General features: G+C 39.1%; 1 protein-coding gene across 2 annotated transcripts in view; it reads left to right on the top strand.

The window, feature by feature from the left end:
- Nucleotides 1-21,577, top strand: part of RETREG1 (reticulophagy regulator 1) — a 64,492-nt gene extending 42,915 nt beyond the window's left edge. For both annotated transcript variants that reach the window (XM_063162556.1, XM_063162561.1), the window contains 6 exons: nucleotides 8,002-8,128; nucleotides 9,973-10,057; nucleotides 11,258-11,395; nucleotides 13,234-13,298; nucleotides 14,396-14,522; nucleotides 17,386-21,577. In XM_063162556.1, coding sequence (XP_063018626.1) covers nucleotides 8,002-8,128; nucleotides 9,973-10,057; nucleotides 11,258-11,395; nucleotides 13,234-13,298; nucleotides 14,396-14,522; nucleotides 17,386-17,897 — 1,054 coding nt within the window. In that variant the 3' untranslated portion in view covers nucleotides 17,898-21,577. The remainder of the gene's footprint in view (nucleotides 1-8,001; nucleotides 8,129-9,972; nucleotides 10,058-11,257; nucleotides 11,396-13,233; nucleotides 13,299-14,395; nucleotides 14,523-17,385) is intronic.
- Nucleotides 21,578-22,141: the final 564 nt, after the last annotated feature.

A 22,141-nucleotide genomic window follows, 5' to 3' on the forward strand; every position in this document is an offset into this window, starting at 1 on the left:
GGTTTCAGTGCACTGCCCTCCTTGTAGGCCCTGCTCAGATGCAAATACTTCTTACATCCTCTCTCCAAGTTCATGTCCTACTTCAGAAAATATGTAATATTGTGTCACAAGTGTATTTCATGAACATGGTTACATCGTAGTTAACTATGTGGCATTGGTCAATACTCTGTTAGTCATACTGCAAATTAAAACCAAAAGCAAAGGAACAGAGGCACCAATAGTTCTTAGTAAGGCTAGCCAAAAAGTGAAGAGTTGTGAAGAGCAGATTCCCACTTGTATCTTCTATTGTGTTTTGGCACATGCTCATGGCTGCTAGCAGATGAAGAACAGTGAGGAAATACATGGCCACAGGTAGAGGATTGAAAAAATTTAGCATGAGGAGATATTTTCCCTCAGTAATTCTCTACCATTGGGTCCACTTCAGTTTTGGTGTAAGACAGTATATTTTTTTTTTTAATTGACATTTTGTGAGGAATGTAATGGTAGTCAAGAATGTATAAAAGACATTGTGAATATTGGTCCTGAAGTGGAGGAAATATATAGCTTTAGGAACGCTCATAATGCATCAGAGTAGTAAATGATAACCTACTTGTACAAAATACATTAAAACCCAGGGAAAGGAGTCAAAATGAAGTTGTGCACAGAAAAAGTTACAGTCATCTTGTTAGGTAACACAGAAAGTAATTGAAAAAATATTCTTTGGCACTTGAAAATACAGTTTTCCTTTTTTTCTTTTTTTTTTTCTTTTTTTTTTTTTTTTTTTTGTGCAGCTTTTCTGCATTTTGGGGAATACCAAGCTCATCTTTCCTAGCTGTTTGACTTTGAAAGGCCTTGAGCTATGAATATCCCAGCTGAAGAATGAGGAAGCTGTGAAGGAGGAAAATAAATTGATTTTGTGAAAAAGCACTACAAGATTTGTCTTTGCAAGAGAAAAATAATTCCATAAGAATTGCTTCCAACAGCTGGCCAGATCTGTATAAAGGTCTGCAAATGGAGCTTTATGGTCGTGTTGCTTAGTAAGGAGCTTCCTTACTTTTCTGAACAAAAATATCTCTCTTGTGTTTGTAACAGTTACAAATGGGAACCTGACCTGCAAGATCCCAGCCCTTGGACCATCTTGGTAAATGGGCAACAGCACATAGTAAAGAGTATTATAGTCTTTGCTAAAGAGAAAGCAGGTCAATAATAGCATGTACATGGCACTGAAACACTCTGTTCTCATGCAAAGAGACGTTTAAAAAATCTTAATGGCATAAGTCATGAGTTTGGACTAATGGCACTTGACTGTCAGAGCACGCTTTGAATGACCTGGAACTGCAGTAGTAGCTGGTGTTCTCCTCAGGGGGCTGGGCAGGAGGAGTGCAGGTCAGAGGAAGGGTTTCCTGTGGGAGCTGCCAGTCTGCTCACCAGAGTCTGCCCGCAGCAGCTCAGCCCTGAAATGCCACACTTTAGCTGGGGTATATTTAGTTTGTCTTAGCAGGACATTCAGCAAGAAGTGACAACATTTAATACTGTCTGCTGTATTGAGGAACTTCTATACTGGAATCACCTTCAAAAAAAGCTGGAATTAACCAGTTTGTGGTCAGTCAGCTGAAGAAATACAATGCAGCTCCTTGTTAAGACTTCATAAGATGACTGATGTATTATACCTGAATAGAAGTCATGAACACATGCCCTCCAAAATAAAATCTTGTTAGTAATGGGTCATTTTTTTCAGTTAAGCAGTCTGATGGATAAGATGAATTCCCCTGTCTCTTTGCAGAACACTTCAGTGTATTTTTATAAGAATAAGTTTGCTTGCATTTTCAGAAAACTTTGTTCTCAACTAGTAATATAAACAAAAAAAACTACCTTAGATTTATTGGATTGATATTGTTTAGCAGGACATCAGTGGTAAAATATTCCCATGTCAGTTGAAGAGAAGAAAATATAATTATGGCTTTGGTTTAACACTCAGTGCAAGGAGTAAATTGAGTCAGGGATGAAAGGTTGCTTATCTGTCACAGGGCCCACCACTCTGTTCTGCCGTCCAGTGGGAAAGGCACATCCAGCCTCATCAAATCCTGTTGATTTAAACATATTTCTTATACAGTAATATTACAAGAAATCATCTTGGTCAGGAAATAAAAGGAAGAAAGCTGTGAAATAAGATATTTTTCCAGCTTTTTATTCCAGACCTTCCCTTGGGAAGAAACCAAAACAGGAACAGCAAATTGCACAGATGCACTATTAATAAAAAGCACAAAACTGAAGTGTCAGATGCAGATAGATAAGGCTGGGAAGAAAACACTTTAAGAGTTTGTGGAACAATGTTACACAGTATAGCATAATTCAGTAGTTCTTATAAGCAATGTATTTGAAATACTGGAGGTATGATAATTAAAGATGATTTTTGGATGGGAAGTGTTAGCTACTCTTTAAAGGGGATAACTACATTTTCCAGCTTCCATTTAAAAACAAGATCTGTCTCTATATCTTAGAGATTCAAAGGGTGCCAGAGCCTCAACATTGAAGGGATGGTCAAGTGTGATCTGTTAAACGATGTTAGCCACAGTACCACATATTAGTGAGCCTAAATCTCTGCAGCACCTGTGGATTAGCAATGGGAAATAGAGTGCACATGGATATGTACAAGCTGAACAGATTTCTGTTAGAAAGGCTTTGCAATATTTAGAGCAAAAAGGTGGAAGATGAAAATTCTCCCTGAAGTCTAAGAATGGAGTATATTTGTAGATGCATCCTGGTTTTGCTGCTTTTTTTTTTTTATTTTTTGTGGAAGTCTTTGATGCAAGGACGATTTTACACGGTATCCCAGTGATTCATTTAAATTGCAGGTCTTGTTAACTTGGTCATGGCCACATGACACAAATACAATTATTTTAGTATACTTAATGATTGCATAGGATCCAAAAGTGGCACAGGATAGAGCCCAGTTCTACATAGTCACCTTTAAAATTAGCCACATGGGTCATTAGGATGCTGTGCTGTGAGTTTAGTAGTGCTGGCCATTCTGTCTTTCCACATAGGACACATAACATTCACAAATGTGTTACATTTTGTGTCCATAAGGCTAATCAATAGTGCATTGTGTTCCAACAAAGTTCAATAGTAGCTTTTAGAGGTTTTGCCATTGGTATTTTAATATACTTAACTGTGAAATTCCTTTTTAACACTATTTTATGTTTTGGAAATAAAAAGGGGTGTTTATTTTCATTTTCAGTATATGTCCTCCTGAAATTGCTATGTAAAATAAAAAATTTACACAAAACTTTTTAGTCTAGATACTATTTAAAATCCCTTATCTCTGTACCTTAATAATTTAGAAGAAAAATTTTAAAACCTACTTTTTGTGTATAAGTCTTCAGGTATAAAGTGTTTGCTTCAGAGAAAAACTGTATCATTGTAATCATTCCCTTCTGCACTGCAGTGACTTCTTTCTTGCAGCAGAAACCTGTGAAAGCTCTGAAAAGGTAGACCTGCTTGATTGGGCTTTGCCAGCAGTTTACAGCCTGGATTTCATTTGAGTTTCATTATGAACTCCTGGTTGCCTGTTTGTCCTTTGATATCCAGATCCCTTACAGTTGCACCATCCTATAGGTTCTATGTATTACCTTTTAAAAAACTACCAAAAAGCAATATTACCTATATTTTGATTTACATATCTTCAGGAATGTAACTTTCAGTTCTTCCACCTTGACCACTACATTCCATGTTACTCTGAAAATTACAGAGTGCACAGGCTTCAAATGTGTGTGGTTACAGTTGGGAAATCAGGAGGGTTTAGAAGCTCTATAATTACAAACTATGTTTATGTGGGTGCAGTCCTTCTGATCCACCACATCATGGTGTTCTCCTGTCACTGCTGTATTTCTGAGTAGTGTATCTGCATGAAGATACATAGAAAAGTGTGTGCACATAATTCAAAAAAATCCAGCACATCACGAAGAGATCTTTAAACCAGTAACATGAGATCTGCTGACCTTTCTGAGAGAAATGTGATGGGGCTTTGCTTGAACAGATGTCTAGCTATGAAATGGGAGCATGACACCATCAGTCATTTTTAGCAAGCATAATGCCACTGTCTCTTCTGGCCAGGGTTTGTGACTGTCATCAGTGAAAGCGTCTGGGTGCTAGAGTGTTTTGGGTCGTTTTTTTTTACAATTACTAGGCAACAGTTTATATATTTGCTCAGTTATAGAAATGATGCAATAGGCAATCAGAAGGATGTGAGTAATTTATTTTTTTTGAACACCCTCAACCTTATTGATGGTAGCTTTAGAATGGAAGTGTAGCACTGCAAATCAAACTAAGAATAAGTGATGGGAGCATAAACTATTATTCTTTCTAAATGACCCACAAAAGCCTTTGAAAGTATTCAAAGTTGGCTGCTTATCCCCAAAGGAGCACCTGGACAGCAGAGCCCAAAGCTGTTTTGGCAGCAACTATAGGGTTCGCATTTAAGTAATGCACTAATATTGTGCTGAAATAGATTTATATTCTTGGTTGACTTATGTCATAGTCAGGCACTCCACATTCGTCATCTGCATCACTTCATATGTCTTCTTTTTCCTTTTTTATCTTTAAATGTGACCATTGGAAAATTAATTTCTCTGGAGTATGCATTGTGTGCTTGTTTCCTTTTGATCTAATGCAAATTTCATAGTTACCTTTGTTTTTACAGGGCCATAACATAACCTCTCCGTCTTCGTGTACATACATTATATGTTGTACATACAACTATATGATGTACCTCCCTTCTTTCTCACTTCCCCTTCACCAGGATCTGTTGCTTCCCCTTTGTCCCAGCCCTCTGCACTGTGGGTAACACTGCTATTTAGGTTGGCTCAGGGTAAAAAGACTGGAAAGACAGATATCACCAAGGCTGGTGGTTGTTGGAAGGTGTGAACAATTAGAGGCAGCATGTGCATCTGGTGGTCACACAGAAGATCAGCAAGCTGACTTTCTTACACCTCTAATTGCCTAAGATGAGAGTAAGGCTTACAAATAGTCCCTGGTGTTCCTTGTAAAATAGAAAATTGTAGCTATTATAGAACTAACAAAGGTGTCTTATGATTTCTTGTGGCCTAGAAGCGACTGCCAAGTACTCTTTTGTGGAGTTCAGTAGTGTGTTTGCAAAGTTTTGAAGCAAATTTCACCTATACCATCCACTCATCCACTCCTCTTGCTTGTCTTGTCCACGCACCGCATGTGTACCACAGGGCCAAAGCATATAGCAAGATTTTTTATCTGCACTGCAGCTCATGCTTTCAAAAACTTTGCTAAAGAAAGCATCACTATCACCAAGCAAGGCAACTGCAGAGAGCTTTCCCGGCAAATGTGCACTTTTTCATCATTATGATGAAAAAGTGCACTATATTGTCTTTATATTAGTGGTGAAAATAGTTTGCATTTTTATTGTACTTTCTGCTTTTGTATTTCCCCCCTCTGTTTTTGCTATCAGCTTAAAATTATTAAAGTGAGTATCTACGGTTGTCCTAGGTATTTCAAAACACTAATTTGATAGCAGGTATCAAGCCTGTTCATTTTTTCTTTGTGCTTCCACAAAGTTCTATTTCATTGTCAACAATTTCAAATAAAGGGTAGGAGTAAAAGTCTGTAAAAGGATTTTATTATTCAGAGCACTGTCATAATAGTAGTTTTCAGTAATGGAATAAATGGGCAGCTCTTAAAATACTCATTAATGCTGTAGAATGGTTTATAGAAGCTGGAAGCAGTGTTTCTTTAGGGGAAGTAGCCTATCCATAAAAATTGCACTTCCTGTAGGCCAAATTGCTCGTATAATACTTTCCTGAAACCACTAATTATCAGAGATGATGGAAATTGAAATCTCTACTGTGAGTGGGATGCAGGCAGTTCTGTGTAACATTGCGCATCCCTCCAGCTGGGTTCCTGCAGTGATCTCTATGAGTTATGTTATGGTTTTATTTGCATCCTCTGTCTCAGACAAATATCTGCATTCAGTGCCTTGCATGGCTGGGAAATTGCCACAGTCACCTAGTCCAAGACACAGGGCTCTTATCCTATGCAATTCAGGTGTGCTGTTTGAAATAGTTCAATGTTTGTTTTCCTCAAAGGGAAGGAAAAACCACTGCAACACCATAAATACTATAATGCAGCCAGGAATAGGGCACCACTTTTGGGGTTCGGACCTCAATGAGCTTTACCCCATGGCCGAAACCGCTGTTCCGTGCAGGTGGCGGTGCCCGGGCAGTGTGGCCGTGTCCCCACGGGGCAGTGTGGCTGTGTCCCTGCCGGGCAGTGTGGCTGTGTCCCCACAGGGCAGTGTGGCTGTGTCCCCACAGGGCAGCGTGGCCGTGTCCCCACGGGGCAGTGTGGCTGTGTCTCTCCCGGGCAGTGTGGCCGTGTCCCCACGGGGCAGTGTGGCTGTGTCCCCACGGGGCAGTGTGGCCGTGTCCCCACAGGGCAGTGTGGCTGTGTCCCCACAGGGCAGTGTGGCTGTGTCTCTCCCGGGCAGTGTGGCTGTGTCCCCACGGGGCAGTGTGGCCGTGTCCCCACAGGGCAGTGTGGCCGTGTCCCCACGGGGCAGTGTGGCCGTGTCCCCACGGGGCAGTGTGGCCGTGTCCCCACGGGGCAGTGTGGCTGTGTCCCCACGGGGCAGTGTGGCCGTGTCCCTGCCGGGCAGTGTGGCCGTGTCCCCACGGGGCAGCGTGGCTGTGTCCCTGCCGTGTCCCCTCCGCCCCTCCCGTCCCTGGCTGGTCCCCGCGGCTGTGCCACCACCTCGTGGCGAACGGGGACAGCCGGGAGGCAGAGACGGCTCTCCGCGGAGCATCTTTGACCGAAATCGTGCCTTTTTACAGAAGCGACCGTGTGCAGCTGACAGCAGTCGGGAGTTTGCTCTGACCGCCTGTGTGTCCCCCGACGGCTGTGCACCGACCTGTGTGCAGCCATTTTTTCACAATGTCGATTATTTATCTTGCAATTCGATCTACTTGTGACAAAATGTTCACTATTAATGCATTAGTCATGCAATGGGTTATATATCTCAGTGAAATGACCAGAGTTGCTGATGGCTGGCTTGCATTCTCTGTGATTAAAGCTGTGTGTACTCAGCAGTGTGTTATGTGAAAACTAACTCACTAAAGCTGGTGTAGAATTGACTTCATATTCTCAGTGTTTGTACAGTGGTTTGTCCATTCTTTGTACCAGTTTGACTTGACATTGACTGGCCTGTGCATGTCTTTATTATTATTTGTTGTTTCTTAAACCAGCTTTGTTGTAGAGGCTCTGTTTACTCCACAAAGGTATATGATGTGACCATTTAAGCTCAATATTGGATTAACTGATCAGCCCCAAATGTGATAGACACATATGCCACTGTCCCATGGTTTTCCAAAAATTCTCTGCTACAGGTTTTTTTTTGGGGGGGATTGTTATTTTATTAAAAGCACTGAACAGTCATAAGCTTTAGAAGCAGTCCTTTCAGTATAATAGAAAAACTTAAATTCAATAGGAAAATTAATGTAAACATCAAGACTCCAAGAGCAGTTTCTTTTTCTCTAGGTTGGGTAGCAATTTCATCATCATAGTTTGCAGAACAAAGTGAAAAATAGAAAAGAAAAAGCACAAGGATTAAATACATAAAATGAAATTTATTAATATGTGTGGCCATCTTGTGGCAATAAAAAGTACTGTGGTATTTTTTAAAAGAAAAAATAGTATTTATAAACAAGTTGGGGGTCAGTTGCTTGATTTGGATGACAACTGTGCCTTCAACACAATGTCTTCATATGACAAGAATGAATAAGCAGTAATTTTTTACGGACTGAAAACTGCTACTACTGAACGGATTAATATTTTTTAGTTTAAAAGATCAAATTAGCTCAATATAAAACACAAAGAAACAAGCACAGGTGTCTCTACCATAGCAACAGCCATTTTACATGATGTTTTCAACCAGTTTCAACTTCCATATGAGCTGTAAACAAAGTCAGGTATTTTTGTTTTGTTTGTTCTATTCAGCTGGAAAGTCACCGATTCCAGTCAAGACTACAGACTCAGAATAAATCAGTGCATTTCAGAAACACTGATGAATTTATTTGTATTTCTTCAAGAAATGTCCCACTTTAAGGAACAAAACCCTGGCAAGGTAAGCACTCCCCAGTAAGATTAACGGTTCTATATGATTTAATAAAAAGGTGAGATAGATTTAGAAAAAAACACAAATGAACAAGCAAAAAAAAAAAAAAAAAAGGAAAATGTACATTCTGACACATTCAGTCATGAGTTTCTGCTTTTTTTTTTTTTTTCTGTGAAGAACATGGGTAGGTAGTCAGTGGGAAAAGCTGTTCACAGTAAACTTTACAGCAATACAGTCTATCCCCTTACAACTACTGGAATTCCACCAGTTATTCCATGAAGTTTTTAAAGGAAATTTAAACCACCACAATTTAACTACAATTTAATAAAAACTTGAAAAAGAAGAGAAGTAAATACGCATGTTCTTAAACACAAACATTTTATTTTCTTGAATAACTGTAGTTTTCAGGAATAGCTGCATGAAGAGAGTTCCTCATACTTTATTGTGGCAATTTTTCATCTATACACTAATTGTTGGTGATTTTCCCTTTTTTTTACTGGAAAGACTGAGCTGGAGAACCCAGCTCATGAAGATGCAAGCAAAAGTTAGGCTTTTTTTCCCTCCAAGTTGGAAGGATATCATTACTTAGTTCTAGTAAAACATGAAACAGGGTTATTTTTCCCAAAGAGAAATATAAATAAAGTAAATGTATATTATGATAATAATAGATGAAATTTTTATATTTATATTGCTAAATGCAAGTTAAAAGAAGACTACAGGACTTTTTCTCCTCTTTTTATCTCTCTTAATTTGCCAGAAAGTCTTTCCTAAAAACAAGCCATCCAGAATTAGCAAATAGAAAGGATGTAGTACCACACTCAAATATTAGCAGTTTGGATTGAAAATATAGATGAGCAACTGGAAGAAAAAAAATTATAGAGGAATGAAAATTATGGAAAAACAATTAATAAATTATGTAAAGACCAGTTGTATGTCTGGACAATAAAGTTATATTTAGAAGAAGTTTATAGTGAAGTAAAGAAATGTGGTATCAGTATTGTGGTGACATGACTGTAACTGTATGTTAAGAGATATCTAATACTAATTTAGAAAATATAATGTTGATAGCATATTTTTCCTTCTCTCCCTGACCTCATTCTCTAAGCCATGCCATTATTTTACTGCTGTAATTGGAAGCAAATTAGGCAGTAATGCTGTGTGCAAAATTTCTTTGAATTAACCATTTTATTGCAATTCAGCTCCAAAAGCAAATGCATCCTTTCTGCAAACTTTCAACAGGTCAGTTGAGCACTGTGCAGTGGTGAAAAATGCACCTGTTGTGTCTCAGTTACCACAAAAGCCAAATCTCAAATTTTATGGTGAAAATTTGGCTGTGTCATTAACAGGGGTGTTAGAGCAGCCAACAAGCATCAAGAGATTGCTTGCCAGCATATGAGAGAAAACAGTTTCACAAAATAACACAACAGGGGAAAGAGCTGTAGCTGGAGGAAGGATATTTTGCTTTTGTAAACATGCAGCAAGCATGCACTGTAATATTGCAATTAGTGAGTTGGGTTTTTTCCTGCATATAAATTGCCCAGCCTATTTTCATGCAATGAAGGTATAATTTCTAGTAATATTATCAATAAACATGAGCTTGTTAAAGCTTTACAATAAATGAATAAAAATAGCATGTTTTTATGGTAGAAGAGGTGATGCATCCCTAATTATCTGAAATTGACTGTTTGATGCTTATTTTCACCAGAAGTGTTAAAGGTAATTCCCAGTTTTAAAAAACAAACTTCAATTTTGCACTACATTCTAGATTTCATTAGCATGCAACATCTTCCTTTGCAAAATGATCAAACCATTTCAGTGAAAGTGTTAATGGTGTATTTTAATGTTTTTGCCAGTTTTGCCTACTAGTCTGCAGCATATGTACATTTTTCACTGTCTTGGGAAGTTACATTCCTGGAGTTGTCCTCTCCTATGTCTTGTGTAAGTATGGTCTCTTTTCCAGTCATGATTTGTGTATGTGTGTACTGTTCATTATTTGGTCTCTGTGTAGGGACTGTTTATTTATTTGTTTATATACCTGTTTACACTTACACTCGTACAAGTCTGCAGAAGACAACAATCTCTGTGGTGCAGCTGACAAGTCTGAGGGAGAGGATGGCATCCAGAGGGACCTGGACAAGCTCCAGAAGTGGGCCCATGAGAACCTCATGAGATTTAGCTAGACCAAGCGCAAGGTGCTGCTCCTGGATCAGGGTAAATCCTGGTATCAACCCAGGCTGGGGGATGAACAGATCCAGAGCAGCCCTGCCCAGAAGGACTTGGGGGTGCTGGTGAGGCAGGACATGACCCAGCCATGAGCACTCACAGCCCAGAGAGCCAAATGTGTCTTGGACTCCATCCAAAGCAGTGTGGGCAGCAGGGGAGGGAGGGAGGGAGGGGATTCTGCCCCCCTACTCTGCTCTGGTGACACCCCACCTGCAGTCTTGGGGGTCCCAAGCACAGGACGGAGATGGACCTGTTGAGTCCAAAGGAGGGGACATGGAGATTATCAGAGGGCCCTAGCACCTCTCCTGTGAAAAGTAAGCAAGCTGGGGATGTTCAGCCTGGAGAAGAGAACACTGGGGAGTGTGGCCTTCCAGTTCCTAAGGAGGCCTTTCAAGAAAGCTGGGGACAAACATCTGAGCAGTGCCTGCTGCAATAGCACAAGAGGTGATGGTTTTAAACTGAAGGAGAGTCAATTTAGGTTAGATATAAGAAAGAATTTGTTTGCAGTTTTTTGTCATTGAGAAGTCAGTTTACAAGTGTTTTCAGTGTGTTGGTTCTGGCACAATGTTACATAGTCACTTCAGTCAAAGTCAAGATATCAAAATCAGACTAAGTTAAGGTAATGATAGATGTTATAATGACCATAAATTGTGTCTTACTGATAGTCAAAAACATGTCAATTGGTATGAATATAATGGTATTTTCTGTGATGAGTAGGAATGGCTTCTCAAATCTGGATTTTACCTTAAAAGTGTCTGACATGGGCATCCCACAATGCATTTTTATATAAAACTAACTGTATTATGTAAAGTTAGTAGTTATCTTATGCAAAGGCATTGTTTAAATTTTTTGGGTAGCTTCTTGTACAGCAATATTTCAATACAATTTTTTTCTCTGTCTTCATTTTTATCACAGTATTGTGTGCCTTTTTATGTCCCTTCCTTAAGTGCAATGAATTTGGACAGAAACTGTGCAGCAAAATAAAGGCTGTTTTGATGAAAGTAGATTTTGGAATAGTGGAATATATCAACCAGAAGAAAAAAGAGAGATCTGGTGAGTAGTTAATTATAGTCCCATATATCATTATATAATATTTTTGTGTTTCTGTATGCAGAGCATTTCATTCACCTTGCAGAAAGTTTAGTTTGTCCTGAGAACTCAACCGTAGAGACATTTCTTCATTTCTTGCTTTGAAACTGGCTACTGTTATTAGCTTTATAAGGAGTGACAATGTATGTCAAATGTCTAGGTTTGATAAGAAAGAAATTATTACTTCATGGAAAGAAACAAGGCAAGCTCTTTGTATGTGATTAGATGTACTGCTTGTAAGTTTTCAGAAAAGAAAATACTTGTTGTAAGCTTGCAATGCTTATCTCTCTTCAGATAACGCAAACTTTCCCAGTAGAGAGAGTCACTCAAGAGTCTCAAAATAAGTACAGAACAGAATTTTCAGTAAGAGACAAAACTCTGTTCCTGTATCTAAATCTGCCTTGGTTTCACTCCTTCCAGCAGAAAAAAAAATGTTTTCTTCTCCAAATACTCCAAAAGCATATAAGAATTGCCACAGGATAGCAGCTACAAATTAATCCAGATTTCTATGTGGAAAGGAGAGGAATCAATTTTAAACAAAATCTTGCCTATCTCACCCAATATCTTTGTAATACTGGAAACTTTTAGATTTTAAGCAATAAAGCTATTTCAAGGAAAATCTGTATATGAACAGTGTTAGTTTGTTTCTTCTGCATGCTCCAGTTTTGGTAATTAAACCTTTGCAGTGTAGTCACACTACTTGCAGGTATTCTACCCTTTTAAATTAGTGCTACATCAGTAGACTTAATATCTACTTTAAAACATGCGTTTCTTGTAATCATTTTGCAATTCATTATACAATGTGCTGTTCCTAGACCCAAGGAGAACCTCCATGTGTCTTTTCCCCTTCTCTTACATTTAATGTGATAGTAACTGAAAATAAGGAATAATGCATTGGAAATTTTCTTTCATGCATTATTCTACCTGTTCAGTTTTTAAGTGAAACTGGCAGAGATAAAGATCAGACTATAGTTTAATAAACTTCATAAGCCAGCACTGGGAAAATGGTTGAGGGTATATGTGGTCTTTCCTGCATTTCATCCTCCAGTTTAATTTAACACTGACAAGTTCCCTACCTTGCTTTGCCTCTTGGGTTCACCACATGGGCTCGCAAACCTTGTGTTGGCACAAGAGAGGAAAGAGCAAGTTGCAGGAGGAAGCAACCAAGAGCACTTTGGCTGTGTTTTTCATTTTATACTGGTTTAAAAGATTCTCAGACAGAGGAGGCAAAGTTTGTATCTCTGCTTATCTGTAAAGAGCAACATTCTACCAGACTTCAGAGGATGCTTTGTATGCATATTTGCATATGACTGTGAATGCAGGGTAGCTGGGTGCTGGTAGAAGAAGGGGTTTGTAGATGAAGATTACATGCAATTATCAAACAAATTGCATGTTCTCATGTAAAATAAGTGTGGTGGGATAACTACACAGCCTGTTCTAACAACATGTTACACCTGTGCATTTTACCAGCAGTGTAGTCTAAAAGAGAGATATCTGTTTGCCAGGGCAGATAACTTTCTAGTGAGCAACAGAGACTCCTGAAGGAAATACAATGCAGGTAAATAGATTTACTGGAATGCATTCAGAATAACATTCTTTCTCCCACTATGGTTGCTGTATTTTGATAAGCAGCCAGTCTCTCAGTCAGGCTTGTTTCCCTGGTAGCCTAGCACATAAATGGTGCACTGTGTCAGCAGGTGGAGAGTTATTGTGTACACAAGCTGTGAGACAGAGAACACACACACTGAACTTGGAAATCTGTTGACATGAGTAGGATAAAAAATATATCTTTTTTCTTTCAGAAACAGCAAAAACAAAAGCCACAGAAGAGGACAGTGAATTAGACATATCAGCTCTGTGTCCTAAGGTGACTTTTTTTTTCAGTCAGCCCTGTCTTGCTTTTAAAATCTGTATAGATAATGGGAGGCTATCTAGATTGCTGTCTGTTCTCCTGTGGAAGACTTTGCCCTCCCCAGGAGGCTGTGTTCCTGAACTAAGCAGTATGCTTTAGAAGTGATTCATAGTCTCCACCTTTAGCCTTATACTAACCAACCTACTGCAGATTCCTGGCCTTCAAGGTAATGGTGTCATTGGCCTACTGAGCTAAGAATGTATTTATTTTGTATTGACTGTAGAATGATTGTGTTAATATTTAAAAGCAAAGGCAGTTACTTTTATTTCCAACTGAAATTGCAGTTGATTTTTATCAAATTAAAATACAAAAGGGAAACATTAATAGGAAGCTGTAGTGGTTCTATGTAATTTGTCAAATATTTTTGTAATCACTTGTCTAATAATTTTCAATGATGGTGCAAATAGGTATATAAGATCTTTCTAGATATGTATGAGTACGCTCAAATTTCTCATTTTTCTTCTAGTATTCTAAAAGACTGTATGGCAAAGGTTTTTCTGTTATAATCAGAATACCAGTTGGTATTTTAAAAATCATCTTAATAGGAATTATTTTGCAGTATTTGATCAGTAGTGTATAAAGCCTGACTTTGGCAGGTACTGCTTTGGAGGTAGTTTTGTGCTGGAAAAAAAAATATCCCATGGGATAAAAATTTGTATCTTCAATAAATTGGTAACGGATAACAGGTTTTTTGTTCAGCTGATTTTTGATGGTCTTATAGACATTGGGCTGTTTTTTCTGGCCCAAGTTCACTCATTTTGTTACATTATGCACATTTTGTATTTGCTGGCTCATTTTGCTTTTATTGCAGTAACTGGAATTTTCTATGCTTCTTTAGTATAATACAGCCTTTAGTTATTACAAAGAGGGATGTTTCACTTCTAAGCATTGTATAGTATTTTCATGTTTCTTCAATTAAGGCTGAAATAGGAGGTGATTTATTTTGCTATGACATACAAGAGGGTTTTTTTTCAGTCTCTAAGCATTGGCTTTCTGCAGTGTGATTTTTTTAAAATATAGTAATGCCATGTGTGGGACTGTTTTCTGTGTAGGTTAGTCCTGCAATAGTTGCCAAAGAGCTGTCAGTGTCTGACACGGATGTCTCAGAAGTATCCTGGACCGACAATGGGACCTTTAACTTATCAGAGGGGTATTCTCCACAGACAGACACGTCTGATGGTATGTAACAGCTTCATCTATATCATCACTGGACTCCAGATGTGAAAGTTACCTCAAAATTATTAGACAATTTGAGGACAGGTTTTGGGGTTGTTACTTTTCTCTCTGAATCTAATTTAAGGTTAATCTTAGTGTTTTGTGTAGCTTTGGATACATCTTGTGTAAGAACTGGCCTCATCTTAAAAATGTTAAAATACATCAGCAAGTGTCCAAATAAACAAGTAGTACTGGGTTAAACCAACACATTCAATAAGTGCTAGATGTAGCACTCTCTTCTACCAAACCTTTCAAGCAAATAAACCTTTTAAAATTACTGCCAATGCCTTTGTGGGTAAGCTAAGCGAATAAAAGCTGAGAAAGAAACTATGAATACACTGACTTGTTAAACAGCCAATTAAAGAAAGTATTATCAAGTTTTACTATAGACATGAAGACAGCCAGCAATGAGCCAATGAAGACTTAGATTAGGAAAAGATTCTCAAGCACTTGGTTTGATCTTGACGAGAAAAAAAATCTTACTTTTTATCAGTAAACACTTTGCTGGAATAAAGATTAATAACAGCAGTAGTTTGGTGTTATCTCACCTGGGGATCTGTTGCTCTGCTCATCTTGCATTTCTCCAAGGAAAAGCTCCCTGTAAATGACAAGCAGGATGATACTACAGGCCAAATTAATAATTTCAGTTATTTTCCTAATATTTCAAGTTGTAAATAGCATTGTATGATCACAGAACTGTAAGTTGTAAAAGCAATTGTCATTCATCTCATCTATTTTCCTATCTAAAGCAAGTTCAAAGCTCTTCATTAAAGCTTTATGAAGTTTCTCAGGGCTGTGACCACTTGAATTCTGAACATCTCTAGTGGTAGAGATTCAGCAACTTCCCTAGAAAGCCTTTTTCAATATTTGCTTACCCTCATGATGAAGAAGTTTTTTCTTACACTGAGTCAAAATTTCCCATGTTCCAGTTTGTGTCAGTTTACTCTGATCCTTTCACTGTGCACTTTCTAGAAGAGTCAGACCCATCTTCTCTCTACCTTCCTATTAAACTGATCCCTCTTTGCCACCTTCTCTTGGGCCAAACGCGGCCCATTCTCTCAGCATCTACATACATCCTTTCTCTAGCCCCCTAAATAATCATGCTGGCTGTCCAGGGGGCTCAGTCGTGTATGCCATTGTCTTTCTAGGACTGGAGAGGTCAAAACCAGGGAAAGTACTTCAGTGGGTACTCTCAGTTGCTGAATAGAGAAGGAGAATCCCTTCCACTGACTTTCTGCCTTCAATTTTGCTACTATGGCTCAGTGTGTGGTCGGCCTTCCTTGCTGCAAGGGCATAGCGCTGACCTGCTGCCCACAGATCTTTTTCTGGAAAGCTGCTTTTCTTGTTGCCCTTGGGCTGTCCTGCTGCACAGGGTATTCCATCCTAGATACAAGACTTCACATTTGCTTTTGTTGAATGTCATGATGTTCCTTTTCAGCCTGTTCCTTTCTCCAGCCTGTTGAGGTCCCTCTTAAGGCATCCTGACCTCCAGAATATCAAATACACCTGTCCCACAGCAATTCCTTTCTGCCCATGAACTTGCAGAGTGCACTGCAGCCCGTCACCCAAGTCATGAATAAAACCCTTGAACAGTGCTGGTTCCAGTCCCCGTGACAGACACCAATAACCAGCCTCCAGCTGCACCTTGTGGCACTGATGAAGCCTTCGACCCCAGCAGTCCGGCCACTTTTCCACCCACCTTACAGTTCCCTTACCCTGTTTGCTCACCAGCTTGGCTGTAAGGATCATGTGGGGAACTCTATTCATAGCCTTGCTAAGTGAAAAATAACATCAGCTCTTCTTCTCCATGGAGCATTTCAGCAAATGGGAGACACACAGAAGTGCAAGACCTAATGGGATACATTCAAGAACTGACTCATCTCCTGTCAAAGCTCTGTGCATTCAAACAACCACTCTGCAGGCAGTACAACCCTTCCTCCTCACCTTCCCAGCCTGTCTTTCCTAAAGAATATGGAGAAAATGATGTATTAGTAATTTTTAGAATTTATTTCCTTAACCCTTATGAATGCTCCTACAACAAGCTTCTATTGCTTGTTTTCATAGAAAGTAAGTTCAAGCTTTTTACCTTCTCATTCAAATATTTGATGAAAGTATTCACTTGTGTTGATTTAGGCCTCTTCCACAGGCCATGTATTCCACAGTATGTTTTACACTTTTCTAATAACAAATATTGTGCCATTCATTAATGCAGCCATTAAAATCTAATGTTGATTACATCTTTCTTTTTATTCTCTTGACAACATGAAACAATTCTGATCATCTGTAGAGTTTCCATTTTCTGTTTCCTTTTTAATACAAGCATTGACCAATAAAGGAAAAAGAAATTAGTCTTTACATTGCTTTTATATCTTTTTTCTTTAAACAGATAAACATTCTTTTTATTACTCCATATGCATATTAAAAGTTTGTAACACATCCTTACATGTTTACATATTTGTAGCTTGTATATATTGTGAAGAGAAATAAATTTTAGGACTTCATGTGGTTGGTATATTTCAAAATAGCTCTGCTGAGGATTTGTATGTGTTGTTTCATAACAGATACATACCTAAAAAGTTAGCTTTAAAAAGTTACTTTGTTCAAATAGTTAGGTTGATACCAGCAGATTTGTGGCACTAGAATTATGACCTCAAAACTATTTTGTTTTAGATGTCACACAAATCTCCTTCCAGTAGAGAACTATTGGAGTAGGAATTAGTAAATGTATTCAGAGGAACACTTGCTACTCTCATTATTACATGTGGCTGCCTTTTTGGGAAACGTTTTGGGAATGCTAACACTGTTTTCTCTGTTAACCCTGTAATAGATTTTGACCGACCTAGTGATCATGAAGAAGCTTTCGCTCGAGATCTTTTAGAGTTTCCCTCTTTAGAAAACGGTGCCGGCACAAACGATGACGATGACTCCAGCATCGGTTTGCCCACCCAGCAAAAACGAAGGAAAGAGCAAACTGATGTCAAGGTGGATCACGCTTCCAGACAGAGTAAAGAGAGACCATCCACTGCAGGGCTGTCCTTGCCGTTGACCAGTGACCAAACCTTTAATTTAATGAGTGGAATTGCTGGCGATGTCATCACGGCTGCGGTGTCTGCTGCCATCAAAGACCAGCTGCAGTCCCTACAGCAAGCTCCCTCACAGGCAGCGCCCAGCTTGAGCGAGGAGACAGACACAGAGGAAGCTGATGATTTTGAACTGCTTGACCAGTCTGAGCTAGAGCAGATTGAGAAAGAATTGGGACTTTCACAAGGTCAAGAAACAGAATCCCAGGAAAAGAAAAAGTCTTCAGGCTTCCTTTCAAATCTGCTTGGAAGTCATTAACCTTGAAGTTACAGCTGGTAACGCAGAAGAAACTAAACATAAAACACACAAAAAAATACCATCAAATACTACAAAACAAACAAGAAAAAAAAAAAGAGAAAAAAAAGAAGAAAATTCTGAGCTGTAAGCTTTAACTATCCCTTTAGATGTGTTGTAATAATTTCCCTTATGCAAAGTGAATTAACTGGATAAGTATCAGCTAATACTGATAGTTTAATGTTTCTGGTAGTTATACCTCAATGTAATAGCATGGAAATGAATTCTCTATCCACTGTTTGGTTGCAGATGCGTGATGGAAGTCAGTTGTTCAAAATAGTTGGAGGAGAGGTTTCTTTTACCTTTTTACCAACCATCTGTTTTGGGGTCCTGAGCCAAATTTCCAATATCAGCAATTTATTTCCTTTGGTTTTCCAATCATGTAATACAATTAATGACTCATATTGTGAGGGCACGTTATCAGAGGGCTGCAGTGAGATTAACTGCATCTCACCTCCTTCAATCCTACCAAAAAGTATGGATCCCTGCAGTTAGCATTATGTGTAGTGCACCTACTGTATATGAACTGGCACAACTCAAGTTTAATTATGTGTGCAACACTATAAAACCCCCTAGATTTCATATTTAAAACCTTTGAATTATTTTGGATATGGTGATGCATTTCCAAGTTTTTTGCTGTTATAGGCTTGTAGAGTTGTAAAGTGGCATGTTATATGACTGACCACCTGCTGTGTTCCTTGATGGAGTCTAGTCCTTGGCAGTATTGCCCATGTGAAGTCAGCCAATGAATCTTTATGTTTAAAAGTTAATATTGTGTAAACTGAATAACCTGTTTGGGAGCAGGTGAGGGTAGTTATTGTTTGGAGTAGAGATTAGAGATTAAAAAAAAAAAGCAAAAAGGCTTTTTAGGTGCCACTTCCTTAATTTGAGATTCTGTAAGTTTTGGTTTGGGTTTTTTTTCCATGATAGCTGCTTCCACTTGCAACAAAAGTTGTGTTGCAAGGTGATGATTTTAATATACTTAGAAGCATTTGGTGAGGTCAGTTGCTACAGAAGACACTCAGAATCTTCTTCTTGGCATGTAATTTAAAACAAAAAAAGAACTTGTTTAAATTATTTGCCAGTTTAAAGTCCACACATGCTGAGTGAGTGGCATGGGATCTCAAGCAGATAACTTATTTTTGTAGGGCTTTTTTGTTCACCTGTGACAAAACTGCATTGCAATACCAAGCAATAGTAATCCAAGAAATAGGAAGAAATAAAGCTAGTTTTTTTAATGTGATGTAAACCATTAGCAAAGTTGAGGGACCATGTCAGCTGCTACTATTACTCAAGTAAATTTCCATTTGCTGGCATTTGAAGAGGTAAATACTGTCATCTGGGACCCTCAAAAAGTACAGCAACAGATGATAAAAATCTTCCACTAACATAAATGTGTAGGTGAATCTGTGTTTGAAATTAACTTCATTTTCTATGTTTTTTTCCTTTTGAGGTGGAAGAATAGGCAGATGGCCAAAAAGAGTACAGCAAAAGGAAGGATGCCGAGATATTTTAACACTAGCTTTATTGTTGCTTGTGCTTTTTGTGTCAGTAATGCAAATTGACTGTGTTTGCTGTCCTTTACCAGTACAAGGGTAAGCCTGTGCCTTCATTATCAAATACTCTATGAAATAAGTGGATGCTGGATATAGATCCCACAAGACACAGCTTTCAAATTACAATATTTCAACACCTGAGTTTCTGGAAATCATCAGAAAACATGGCCCACATCACTTCTACAGCATTAGTTGCTAAGTTTCTTCTTTAGCTTTCACTAGGTTGTTCTTTTCATTTGGAAAAAACAAATTTAAAAAAAGATCAAATACCCAACCAAAATTAAAAAAAGCTTTTGTTGGAAAATCAGTGAGTTTTAAAAATTCTCAGATGACTTAAAAGCCTCATTTCCTTGCCACATGTTTAGGACAATCTGTAGAGTTAAAAGAGTACAAATCCAAGTTGCTGATGAAGCTTCGTAGGATGCCCAAACAACGGTGTGCTCCCTTGTCCAGGGCTACTGGTGCCAGAAGGGGAAACAGGCTGTGGGACAGGAGAGGTGGCAGGGAGGGAGCAGTGCTTCACAGGCTTTTCTGGAGCAGATTGGCAGGACAGGCTAGCTGGCTGTCAATGGTGGCATTGTAACAGCGTGCACTTTATTGTTGTTTTATGGAAAATACTTGTGGTTATGAAAGTATGTAACACAGGGGCACTCTTCTAGAATAATAGATTAGATCAGAAAGAAAAGCAGTTGGAGGAGTTTCTCAGACTTTTTGTAAATTACCCATTTTCTGGTTTCAAGATAGGTAAATACACTGATTTTTCTCCAGTAAGACTCTCATTCTTTTTTTTCAGAAAGAAAAAAACAACCAAAACTCGAACAACTAAATCATTAGAGACATAGTTGCTTATCTGAGAGTCTTCAGATTTTTTTTTTGCTGTCATGATAGTCAATTACATTCAAGCCCCTAAATACTGTGTAATGGGAAGGATGTAATTCTGTAACATTGAATATTCTTCCTCAGGTAGTAAAAAGATGTCTGATTTTCTGCAAAAAACTATCTCTTCCCTTCCACACAACCACATGCAAGAAACATTTGCGTGGACACAATACATTCCACTCCCAGCAGTCCACCAGCAAAACACAAAGAAAATGTTTCTCTCCTTTGTGGATCCTCTCCACACTGCCCTCAGCTGGAAATCCCTTGAGAAAACTACATTTGGCTGTATTATAGCAGCAGCCAAATTCCTCAAAAATTCCTGTCACAATATGGTCTACAGCATCTTTCCTACTGAGCACTGTTGTCACCTTCCCATCCTTCAAGTGGAATGCCTGGGCAGGAAGACAGGCAAGGGGGCAATACATAGCTTTGAAACATACAGTTTTTCCATGGAAAGCTTCCTTGCCTGTGATTTCCAGTCAAAAGGCACACAGGCAGCATAGAGGGCATAGTGTGAGCCAGTGCCATGGGGCCAGAGTGTGTGATCCTGCCCTGGGATCGGTGCTGCTTGTGTTGTGTGTGTGTGTGCTCATACCTGGCAGCAAAGGGCTCACCCTCCTGTGCCTTGCAGTGGCTTCTTCACGCATCCTGATTTAAGAAAAGGACATATGTCAGGGCAGGGATGCAGGTCACTCTTTTGTACTCAGAAAATTTTCCCTTGTGTCAGTACACGAGTGACAGGATCACCATCGGATTGGTGGCCTTTGATGTGTCAAATCCAGTGCAAAACCACCCGTTCCCAGCACATGGGGTTTCCATGCGTACGTACCACACACCTACTGACCATTCTTCTGTTTGTTAGTGGAAAAAAAATACTATTCTATGCAGAGGAGGTTAAGTAATTGTAACCCAAAGTAACAGGATCTGAAGAGATACTCGTTCTACTTGTTCTGTGTTCGTTCTGCACTTTTTCCAGGCTGTCCCAGCCTTCTGAACAAATAAATCCCTGTAGTCTCCACGTCTGTTCTCAGCACATGAGCGGCGTCCCAGTCTGTGAGTAACCCCCACCCGGGCAACCAGAAACTGGAGAATTACAAAATGTCCGTATTTAAGTATTCTGCAGCACTTTACCTGCCTGATCACTGTTTTGTAAACATGGAACTATTATATTGATTGTTTTAATAAATATGTGTTAGTTTTTATCTTAAATCATCTCATTGTGTCTTTGCTCCAAGAAATGGAAATAAACCCTATAACAACAAATGGGGTGACCTTATCACTCTCTACAACTACATGAAAGGAGGTTCTGGCCAGGTGGGGCTCGGCCTCTTCCCCCAGGTACCCAGTGATAGGACGAAAGACAGTCGTAAGCTGCAACCGGGGAGGTTTAGGTTGGACATCGGGAAGAATTTCTTCACGGAAAGGGTGATAAGGTACTGGAATGGGGTGCCCAGGGAGTGCTGGAGTCACTGTCCCTGGAGGTGTTTCAGGAAGGACTGGGCATGGCACTTAGTGCCATGGCCTAGTTTGTGGATGCCATGAATCAGAGAGAGAGAAATGGCTAGCGTTTCTCACAGCAGCTTGTGAGAATTCTTGTGATAACTTGTTAAGTATAAACAATCTGCAGGTGGTGTTTTTCTATTTCGTCGTTCTGTTCTTCTCAAGGACGGTGTATGAGGAAGGTGTTTTTGTTAGTTAGCCAATCAAATAAAATCTATCATATCACTCTATAAAAACCGCGCAGTTCTCTTGAATAAAGCCTTCCTTTGCTCT

Source organism: Melospiza melodia, chromosome 1, assembly GCF_035770615.1.
Source record: "Melospiza melodia melodia isolate bMelMel2 chromosome 1, bMelMel2.pri, whole genome shotgun sequence".
Lineage (NCBI taxonomy): Eukaryota > Metazoa > Chordata > Aves > Passeriformes > Passerellidae > Melospiza > Melospiza melodia.